Source organism: Cornus florida, unplaced genomic scaffold (assembly GCF_030987335.1).
Source record: "Cornus florida cultivar Cherokee Brave unplaced genomic scaffold, ASM3098733v1 CherokeeBrave_3.0.0_Hap2_Chr10, whole genome shotgun sequence".
NCBI lineage: Eukaryota > Viridiplantae > Streptophyta > Magnoliopsida > Cornales > Cornaceae > Cornus > Cornus florida.
Window position 1 is genome coordinate 39,991,380 of NW_026775580.1, and position 12,127 is coordinate 40,003,506.

General features: G+C 34.7%; 1 protein-coding gene across 1 annotated transcript in view; it reads right to left on the bottom strand.

Moving 5' to 3' along the window:
• Positions 1 to 230: 230 nt before the first annotated feature.
• Positions 231 to 12,127, bottom strand: part of LOC132279777 (cytochrome P450 CYP82D47-like) — a 74,428-nt gene continuing 62,531 nt past the window's right edge. The window contains exon 2 of the mRNA XM_059781821.1: positions 231 to 1,053. Coding sequence (XP_059637804.1) covers positions 427 to 1,053 — 627 coding nt within the window. The 3' untranslated portion in view covers positions 231 to 426. The remainder of the gene's footprint in view (positions 1,054 to 12,127) is intronic.

Consider the following 12,127-nt stretch of genomic DNA (forward strand, 5'->3'; position numbering starts at 1 on the left):
CGAAGTATATAAATTTTCATTAATGCCAATTCCATAGTGCTGATTTGGTGCTCCAAACATAAGTTGACAACAATTTTAAATATCATAAGCAAAACTATTACCAATTATAAACGAAAATGTAATTAGCCTCAAATGTGGTTCCCTAATATATCAAAGTTGCTTGATCTGCTTGTTTTGAACATTTGTTTCTATATTCAATTCCATCCAACAAATTTTTTTCTCACTTACCAGAAACAAAAAAAATAAATAAATAAATAAAAGCAAATTATTTCAAGTTCACAAGGTCCATTAATACATGCATCTATAAGAATATAGAGATTCATGGTCTATATTCAAGCACTAAACCTACATAAACACATATACAATATGTTCACATATATGCATTTTATCATGAGTTCCTAATATCTCACATTGTATAGCCCATTGTCATATATATAGGTTAGTAGGCAAACGCGGGGTTATGAGAAGGACCTCCAATGGGTTGGCTTTATGGTTGATTAACACAAAGGTCTCAGTCATATCTACTGGTTCATCCAAAGGAGTCCCAAGTTCAAACCCATGAATCAAATTAGCCAGTGTCATTTGCAAGATTTGGAGCCCCAAAGAAATTCCAGGACACATTCTCCTTCCACTGCCAAATGGTATCAACTCGAAATGTTGCCCCTTAACATCGACATCCTTGTGGCTTGTCAAGAATCTCTCAGGTCGAAACTCGTTTGGATCGGACCATACATGAGGATCACGATGTATCTTCCATAGGTTCACTAATAGGCGTGTGCTCTTCGGGATGTTGTAGCCACCAACAACGCAATCTTCCATAGACAAATGTGGTATAGCCAGTGGTCCAGGTGGGTATAAACGTAGAGTTTCTTTTAGGACAGCTTGAAGGTAGATTAAGTTTTTCAGATCAGTCTCATCCACTAATCGTTCTGTTCCAACATGGACATCAAGCTCTTCTTGGACCAATCTGAGAACATGTCGATTGTTTAGGAGCAATGAGAGTGCCCATGTAAGTGTCACATTCGTAGTTTCAATGCCCCCAGATAGCATTGCCTGCATTATATCATATTGATGTGCATAGCACAAATTTTAGCTATTCAATATTATCCTGATGATGAATAGAAAATATAGTAATAACTAGAAAGCTAAAATGGTAACCAATTACTTCGTTTCAAATTGGCTTGGGACAAATCTTTGTTTTTAGAGCATATATGTGGCCAAATATTGATGTCGAAGTCAAATTTTTGTGACTGCATACGGATCATTTCTCTTTTATCTAAAGAATAAAATTAAAAAATGAAATCCATTAATGTAAAAGCAAACATACATTAATATGTACAGACCGACTATGTTAATTTTATGTAATTAGTGATTTTGAAAAAAAATAAAAAGCATTTGTGCATAGTTTTTGAACACACTAAAGACTGTAATAGGAATTATTCACATGGTTTAACATGGTGATTTCATTACCTTTGACCCCTAGAGCTGTCACATGTGATGTGTGATGATGTGCACTTGTAACAAATTAAGCAGGCATATGTATCTTTCACTGAAAATGGTGATGGTGCAAACACACTTTGTAACTTCTGGTTTTAGTCCCATATCTTTTGAGTTGCTTTTTTCAATAAATATTGGTTACAATTCCCTATGTTACTTGTACAAGTAATCAATTTATGCATTAGCAGGGACGGAGCCAATTAAGGACCAGGAGGGGCACGTGTCCCCCCTGAATTTTCTCCATCTCTTATATTCTATATATATTTTATAATAATATATATGTTTTTTAATGAAAATATGGAAAGTGCCCCCCCTGAATTTTCTCATTCTCCGTAAAATTCTATATATGTTTCATATTTTTTTATCCTAAATTATTTCCTTAATCCTTATATTCTAATATCTATAAATTAATTTCATTCCAAAAATATCATTATCTCTTTCTATATATATATACTCATAAATATTGACTTATATACATGTACAATATATTATAAATATATGGTATGGTATACAGTACTATAATGTGCCCCCCCTGAAATTTTTTTTAGGCTCCGTCACTGTGCATTAGTGCTATCCGAAAGCCTTTTCCTAACCTACGTGTCTCTAACTTTGCCTCTCTAGAAATCCCCACAACAAAAGATTTTAAATTTGAGATTTACTTAAAAAGCCAGATATTCTATTTAGATGAAAGTATACATGTTTAGAAGGAACTAAAAATTAGTCACAAAAAAAATAAAAATAAAAATAAAACAAAAAATAAAATAAAATTAGGGTGTATTTGTGTTGGCACCAAAGCTTGGCAACCAGCTCAGCGATGACGTGGACCAATAAGGAGCGAATAGGTATTTTCAACATGACGTTATAAGAATCAGCCATTTGGAAATATCAGGGGCAGAAAAGGAAACGACCTGTGTAATTATATTGGATATATTAATTGGCTGTCAAGCTTACAAGGAAGTTGCTAAATTTTAGCAACTAATGGTTAACTATTTCAAATTGGGCTACTGACATAAAGGAAGAAGGGCTAGAGTTTGGTTGAAAGGCTACAACTAAATTCCTTTTTTATAGGAAGAAAGAAGGGCTGGAGTTTGGTTAAAAGGGAAGCTCCAACATAACATGCAGAAATTCAAATATGCTACAAGTGTTAACTTAGTTTAAATTGAAAGAGAAGAAAATTAAGGAGAAAAAGATATTTTCTAGCAAAAAGTTAGGGAATAAGTTGATTAAGACTTCTATAAATAGAAGTATTGTAATTCATTCCAATTTGTCAAGCACCACCCACAAAATAGCATGAATCAAAAATTCATCAAATGACTTAATGTCATTTTATTATCTTCAAATCTTTCTTCCAAATGGCGAATTTCATTCGAAGAAACTAAGTTCCAGCAACTTATTCTTCTTTTGCAATGCTTAATTAAACTATTTACAAATTTAATCATTGTTTTATGCAACAGATTCAATGAAAAATCTTTGATCAGATTCATGTCTGATGAGTGCTCAAATGTGATGTATTTTAGCACCTAAGTGAAGGTATTTTAGTCCATTCTTCTATCTTATTTTCCCGTTTTAGTCTAATTTCATGTTTTTGTCTATTTCAGATCAATAATATTAAAATGGGCTAATTTTGATCCATTAAAGACTTTTGGGAGTTAAACTAAGTCTTAGTGAGAATCTGGAGCAAAAGGAGGCTGATCTAGAGCAAAAAGGAGGCTGATGCTGAAAACTACTAAGTTGGATCGATCGAAGAAAAGTTGGATCGATCGAAGAAAAGTTGGATTGATCGAACCCAGATTGATCGAACCAACCCTGAGATCGATCGAACTATTTGCAGAAGTTACAAAAAAACAGATCTAAAGCTCATTTCGAACCAACTCGGGCTGTGCTTGAAAGAGGAGATCCTAGGGCTGAGTTCTCACATTTTTGGCTCTAAAAGCCTTGTATATATGAGAGATTGAACCATTTTTGTAAGGATATTCATTTTTTTTACATTGTAATTTCTATATTTTCATTAGTTTCTCTCTCTAGAAAGTTAGAGATTAGGGCTAGAAGAAAGAGGGAAGTGGAGGCACATCTCAAGAACACATCTCTAGATTCTTATACTCTCTCTCTCTAGAGCTTCAAAAAAGAAGAAGATGAAGATGGAGCCATGTTTGGAGCTTACCCTTGAGGGTTTCATAACCACATCCACCTCCTCCATGATTGGCTAGATCTACACTTAGGGCTTGGATGAGCCCTAAGTCTTATGTAATTTAAACCCTTATATTTCCATTTTTGGGTATTTATATATATATTGTTGTGATTAGTGCTTAGCTTTGTGATTATTGATTTAATTCTTCCTTATGATTCTCTATTTTAATTATATGTTGTCTTATGTGTGATTATTTAGGAATTGATCTCTGTACTAGATTCTCTATGTTGGCAACATGTCTATATGTGATTAATTAAAGATTCAGTGATGGGTAAGCATGGGTTTTCATTTAATGGGTTTGTCAATTAATTTAATGGATTATACTTATACTTGATGGGTTATTCTATAATTTAATTCATGTTTGTAGGTAGGTAGACAATCTATTCTTGATTTGATACTCCACACTTATTGTTGCAAATTCCATGATTCTCTATATTGATGTGTGCTATCATTAGACCCATTTGTTAACTGATTGATGGATTATGCCTTTGTCTTGGTGGGTTGTTCTACACTTAGTTTACTTGTTGGATGGGTAGACAATTCACTCTTGCATTAGATAGTTCACACTTTTACATGCAAATTGTGTTTATATATGTGGCCACATCTAGATTGTAAGAATGTATTCCCCATTAATGGAAAGGAAGTGGTTAATTACATGAGCTTAGTGGTGATTCCAACACCCTTAGACCTCTCTTCATATCTCTTCAATCCCTATCTCTCACTAGTTTACTTTAATTACATTTTAATTAATTATTTTCTAGAGTAATCAACCAATGAACCCTCCTTTGCAATCTTTTGATACGCTAGAGTTGAAGTAAAATTCCAACACGTATAATCCCTGCGGACGATTCCTACTCGCTATACTTCATTAGTTGTATTAGTGGTTTTTATAAATGTAAATTTGACTAGAAAGGCTTCCGAAACCACATTCATATTTTGACCTTGAGAAGCGACCTCTCGCATTAAAAAGTCTATTTTCTTAATCACTTAGAGGAATGGGCGAGACTCGTTAAATTTTGGCGTCATTGCCGGGGATTAACGGTTTTGTTGGAATTAGACTAGACAATAGTGTTTTCTTGATTGCTTCTATTTTTATTTTATTTTCCATTGTATATTCATTTCTAATTCTTGATATTATTTGTCAATTAGGTACTTGATTACAAGAAAGACAAACTTTGGAACTTAAAACAATAATTAGAGCTTAAAGCTAACATTGGAATTTAAAGTTGCTTAAGAACCTTTGTGAGCAATTCTTGGAACTCTTGTATTTTAATTATACACTTTTTTGCATGCTTGTGATAGCCCTTGTTGAGGCTAATTTCATTGCTTTAATGTTTGATCCAAGTTTGGAGGGAAATTACATCCCTTCACCTTATGCCCCTCCATCATATTTTGATCCTTATGAGGTTGAGTCCATTTCATTTCAGTATGCATCATCTTATTATGGACTTGCCTATTCTCATTATTCTCCTTGTGACTGTTACCCTCCCCCGCCATTTTATGATGAACCAACGCCAGCATCTTCTAGGTACTCACCCGGATTTGAAGAAAAATTGTTAGCTTTACTTGATGTTCATATTTCATAAAATCCACTTATTAATTCTCATTCTCAAACGTTAGCCAAATTAGAAGCTCAAGTTGAGCAAATTGTAAGTACTCTTTCTAATCAAGAGGAGGTGGAAGAGGCAAATGAAAAAATAGCAAGAACTTCAATTTATATAGATGAGGATGAGGAGAGTTAGGAAGAAGTAACAAATAAGCAGTTTGAGGAGTTGATGATTCCACTAATGGCTAATCCGATAGAGCATAACATGACTTATGAGGATTTTCCTTATTTTGATCATGATTTAATTCCGACCATTACTACTTTTGAGAGTGAGGAGATGTTGACCACTATAGAGGTGGAGGAGAAAAAATTTGAAGAGGACCTTTCCTCTATTCTCTCAAAGAACCCTCTTGAGGAGTGCCTTTTGCAAATGTATGAAAGATGTGGTTTTGACATAGAAAGCTCCATGAATGAAGTCAACCAGAAACATTCTACTTTCTTGGGGTATTTTTCATAAATATCTTTCGAAGATATTTTATTTTAGGGGTTTTTATGAAAATATCTTTCGAAAGATAACTGCAAAACTGGCCCAGAATGAAAATATCTTTTGAAAGATATTTTCATTCTGGGTCAGTTTTGCAGTTATCACTTTTTGTAGGGCTATTGTGCAATTAATGAAAGTTATTGCAAGGTGCCTCATTTTGAGCCTGGATCCTTGTACGGGATTCATTTTCACTTTTCGTCGAGTCACATACTCCATGGCTATTTTAGAGGGTGAAAAGATTGCTATTTCTTAGCAAGAGAAGATGGATGAAGAGAAGGTGTTTCTTGAAATTCCGAATGAGTCTTTGAAAGACATTGACTTGCCAATTCACAAAGGAAGTGATTCTTTGAATACACTTTAGGAGCACAAAACTGAGGCAAGGCCAACCATTATTGATTTTGTTTTCAAGACAGTGGATGAAAGGAACGAAATCCTCCTTCCATTTCTTTTGAAGTCATTCTTTTGGAGGATAATTTCATTGTCATAAGTGAGGCATTAAATGAGAAAATTGAAAAGAGGGTCAATAAGGATGTTTCATATCCGGTCTTTAATACTTTTGATTAGTAAGTTGACCCAAGATCTTGCTAGAGACATTAAACACTAGTATTCGTAGAGTTTTCAACTCTATCCCTCTCCCATTTCTTTTTATCTTTCACTTCTTGCGGCGTTTAGATATGTTCCATTAAGCTTCATTGAAGATTTCATGCATGCTAGGCATAAACATTAGTTTTTCGTAGAGTTCTTAAAACTCTATTCCTCCTTCATTTCTTTTTATTTTTCATTCTTGTGTATATTCTTCCATCCATTTTTCAATCTCCATTCTTGTTACCATCATTGGGGTTTAACATAGGATTTTCTGCACTTTTAGCTCAAAATTAGGCATTTGATGATAGTTCGATCGATCATAAGTGTACCTTCGATCGATCGAACCTCTTTGCAAGTAGAGAATCATCTCTCTGTCCCATCGTTCGAACTTTCTCTGCATATTTCAGGTCTCTGTGTATTGTTCGAACTTCTTATCCAATCGATCAAAGATCCCTCGATTGATCTAGTTATCCCTTCGATCGATCTCAGTTCTATACTTAAAATAATTTCCAAGCTTTACAAATTTCAAGCCTTTGTCCCATTATGCGAACATTGAGATCGATTATGGTGTGATCGATCCAAGTCAGGATCGATTACAACTTTGCCTCTTTGACTTTTTTTCTCTTTCTATTTTTATTTTATTTTATTTTTCATTTCTTTTACTTTTGTCATTTTCTCTTTTGGTTAAAAAAAAAATTTTATTTCTTTGCATTCTTTATTTTTTTACATTTTTACTTCTTGCATTTTTATTTACTTGCCTTTTTATTTTTGTTTGTGTACATATTTGTTACGTTTTAAAAATAAAATAATAAAAATAAAAATAAAAATCTTTCAAATTAGCATTATGTCTTGCTATAGACGTTAAACTTAACACCCGCATGGCACATTGTGTCTTTTATCTCTTATATCATACATGTTCATGTTCATTCTTATTTCTTTATTTTTCTTGCATTTTGTTTCATTGTACATACTTTCATGAAAAAAATAAAAACTTTTTACCATTGTGCCCTTGTGTGTATTCATGCTTGGTGTAGGGACTGCTCTCTTATCTCTTCTATCTTGTGCTATATTACCTTAGAGTGTATCATTTCATTTACCTCTTACCCCATTTGATATTTGTTGTGACTTTGCTAGTGTGGTTATTCAAGTAGGTTGTTGATTCCAAGTTTGGGGGAGACCCTTTTCATATTGGATCATTGCCGGGCTTCATGCTTTCACCACCTTGGTATACTCTTTCCATCTTTTCCATTGTTCTCATTGCACATTGAGAATAATGTGCAGTTTAAGTTTGGGGTAAGGTGACTTTGTAGCATTCTACATAAGTTTAAGACTTAATTGCATGATTAAGATTTGAGATTGATGTTATCTATGATTTTGATCTTTTGAGGACTATATTGCTTAAAATTTAAAAATTACTTGACTTGAAAGTCCAATACTCCTTGTATGCCTTATAGATGCCATTTAGGAGTAAATTTTTCGAAAGATTGACATCTTGCTTGCATTTGTGGTCCACATCATCTTGATTTTGTGATTGTTTTGAGATTCACTCTAGGATTCTACACTAGCATAGGTGCACACTAGCATTCATTTGTGGGGTACATGCTTTGTTGACTATTAATTTGATTATATCCCAATTGAGCTAGTAGTGCATTGAAAGCTTTCATCTTGACAAGATTGGATAACAAATCCTTTTCATTAAGTAGCAGGGATTCTAGCCTCATCAAGTACTGAACTTCTCGCGCAGAAAGGTAGAGGGCCCAAACTCTAGGTTACTAATAACTGGAAAAAAATAATAATAATAATAAAAAAAGAGTTATTGCAGAAGCAAAAAAAAAAGTGAGGACTTCTCCTAAAAGGTGAGAAGTGTGAAATGATTAGATGGAGGATGTTTTGATTTGTAGCCTAGTTGATTTGAGCTTGTAAATCCTTAGGGGTGTTTAAATACCTAATGCCCTAAAGCCATCCGGTTTGAGAGTCATTGACCTAACGCTCAACCTCATAGATCGCTAGAAAGCTTAATAGATCAACACATTGCACCATGCTTCCATCTTTGATCCTTAGGATCATCAGGAAAAAAAAATAAAAAATAAAAATTGAGTGCAAAGAATAAGCGCACCTAGATGAATAAAGCTTTAATAAAAGGTCTATTCTTTATTTTGATGATCGGTACTAGATTTGTGTGCTAGTTTAAGGGTAAGGATGTGATCATTTCTTTAGTTGGCTTAAATAGCAACATATTTAATACTGGTTCACTCAAAAAGAATTCTAGAGTTGTTTTGATTTGCATGATCATTTTCTTGATGTGTGGAGGACCATATTTATTTTCTTAATGTTGAAATTTTGGGAGATTGCTTGGAAATGGTTGAAAAATTGCATACTTGAGGTAATTTTCTCCCAATGCTTGTTTGCAATATTGGTGCCTCTTTTCTGAGAATGAGCATAATGTTTGTGGGTATCATTTCTAGAAACCCTCACGAGACTTTACTCATCTACTAGGGGTAACCTAGGGCTTTAAAAGGCTTGTTGCATGCCCTAAATGCAATCGTGTTCCCTACGAAAGTGGCGCTATCCTTTTATTGCTTTCTAGTTCATAGTTGTGTAATTGTTCATTTCTTTATTTTCCTTGTAGTTCATTCCTAGGGACTAGCAATATCTAAGTTTGGGAGTGTGATGAGTGCTCAAATGTGACGCATTTTAGCACCTAAGCGAGGGTATTTTAGTCCATTCTTCTATCTTATTTTCCCGATTTAGTCTAATTTCATGTTTTTGCCAATTCCAGGTCAATAATATTAAAACGGGCTAATTTCGGTCCATTAAGGCCTTTTTGGAGTCAAACTAAGTCTTAGTGAGAATCTGGAGCAAAAGGAGGCTGATTTGGAGCAAAAAGGAGGTTGATGCTGGAAACTGCCAAGTTGGATTAATCGAAGAAAAGTTGGTTCGATCGAACCCAGATCGATCGAACCAACCTTGAGATTGATCGAACTGTTCGCAGAAGTTATAAAAAAATAGATCTAAAGCTCATTTCGAACCAACTCAGGCTGTGCTTGAATGAGGCAATCCTAGGGCTGAGTTCTTACATTTTTGGGCTCTAAAAGCCTTGTATATATGAGAGATTGAACCATTTTTGTAGGGAGATTCATATTTTTTACATTGTAATTTCTACATTTTCATTTGTTTCTCTCTCTAAAAAGTTAGAGATTAGGGTTACAAGAAAAGAGAGAAGTGGAGGCACATCTCAAGAACACATCTCTAGATCCATATACTCTCTCTCTCTACAGCCTCAAAAAAGAAGAAGAAGAAGATGGAGCCATGTTTGGAGCTTACCCTTGAGGGTTTTATGACCACATCTATCTCCTCCATGATTAACTACATCTACACTTAGGGCTTGGATTAGCCCTAAGTCTTGTGTAATCTAATGTATTTCCATTTTTTGGGATTTATATATATATTGTTGTGATTAGTGCTTAGCCTTGTGATTGTTGATTTAATTCTTCCTTAGGATTCTCTATTTTAATTACATGTTATCTTATGTGTGATTATTTGGGAATTGATCTCTAAACTAGATTCTCTATGTTCTCTATGTTGGTTGCATGTCTATGTGTGATTAATTAAGGATTTAGTGCTAAGCATGGGTTTTCATTTAATGGGTTTGTCAATTAATTTGATAGATTTTACTTATATTTGATGGGTTGTTCGACAATTTAATTCATGTTTATAGGTAGGTAGACAACCTATTCTTGATTTGATACTCTACACTTACTGTTGCAAATTCTATGATTCTCTGATAAGCGCCGAATATTATATATTCAAGCGCCCTAAATTGCATTAGTAAAGTCCGTTGTATGTTAATTTATGTAGATTATCTTCATTTCTATGTTTTTATGCATTTTCAGGTTCATTGGCCAAAATGGAACAAGAATAAGGCCTTGTGGAATCTTGAGCAACAAAAGGTGCCAATGCTGAATTCTGGCAACAGTAGAACCTGGAATTTGCTCGCCATTTTGACCTTCCAAACTCGAGAACTGGACTTCCCTCCTAACATTAAAGATTTAGAGCTCTGAATAAGCTTTCCAAATCTTCAAACAGTTTGTCATTCGGAGCACGGAGCAGAGAGTTATGGCCTTGTTACCAGAGGCGCGCAGAACTGCCTGGCAGCAATGAAATTCTGCCTTGATCTTCATTTTTGACCAACCATCCTTGAGAATTGGATCTCCACCAAACATGAAATATTTAGAGCTCTGAATTAGCTTTCTAAATCTTCAAACAAATCATCATTCGGAGTTCAGGGCACAAAGTTATAGCAGTTTTACCAAAATAGGTCAGCGATGAGCACGAGGAGCATGTTGCACATTGCACTAAGTTAGAGTGCTCGAGATCACCAAGCGAGTGCTCGAAAATCAGGCAGAATGCCCTTCGGAAATGGCTCATTTCAGCCCACTTGCACATTGGTTTCCTTAATGCCATCTTCCTTCTTTATGAAGTGGTTGGAGGTGTTCCTTGGAGGAGAGAGGGTATTGTTGGAGCATAAAAAGCTACCCAAGGGCCACACATTGGGGACTTGATCTTTAGCAAGATAGAGGAGAGAGAAGAGAGCAAGGAGAAGGGTGTTCTTGAGTGCTACAGTAGGAGCTCGAAAATGGAGATGGAGTCTTCTTCTTCCTCTTCCATTTTTGTATCCATGGATTACTAAACCTCCATCTAGGGAGGTGATGAAACTCCTCCTTGTAAGCATGTCTAGTTTTTGATTTATTTTGGGGAATGAAATGTGTATTTGACTAGTTCCATAATCTAGAGCATGTTACATAATGTAATGGATGTTTTAATGTTCTAAAGATCATGTTGCATTAAATACTCTTGTCTTAGATGATTTAATCTCATGGTTGTATGGCTTGTAGTTTCATAGTGACAATGGAGCTAAGACTATGGAATGGTTTTAATGGCATGATTTTGAGTAGCTTGTTAATTCATTGCTTAAGAATTTCTTTTGATGAATTAACCTTGTGACTTGTTATCATGTGCTCTCATCAATTGGTTACTTGTTTGACAATCTCTAGCTTAGTGAGCATGTTGAGGATTGCACCATAGTTTAGGTAATTTAAGCATGTGGAGCTTTGATAGGTTGTTCTTACATTTTAATTAATTGAATTTCTTGAAGATGATATAGTAGTCATGAATTGTTATTCATCAAGGTCATTTCTACATTAATTCCCCAAATCAATCATATAATTAGCTTGTGTAGAGGTTTGGAGTGGATTCACTTCCCTAGACTTCCTTCTCTAAATCTTCTCTTTTAATCTCCTTCAATTTATTGTGTATGCATTCTGAATTTGTAGTTAAGTGACAACAAACACAACCCTCTATAAACCCCTTATCATTCTAAGAACAATTCTAGACACTTAGGTTGCCATAGACTAGCGCAGTCCCAGTGGTTCGACTTACCCGACCAATAGCCCTATTTTACAATGATTCGTGCTATTGCGAAGGTTGATGTTTAGTTGATCAACCGATCAATTTTTAGCGCCGTTGCGGGGGACTTGCATACGGTTTAGCGACCAAGGTTCTAGGGTTAATTTAGTTTGATTGTGAATACTGTGTTTTGTGAATATTTCTTGTGTGGTTTAACCATTTTTGTGTTGTAAGTGAGATTCTAGGAACTCGAAGCTCGCCGTGGGAATGCTAGCAAATTGTAAGTCTAGAGGACCCCAGGTAAGTCTCTTGACTTCTAGTTTCGCATTGTGAATATTGTGTATGTGTTTAATTTAGTTGT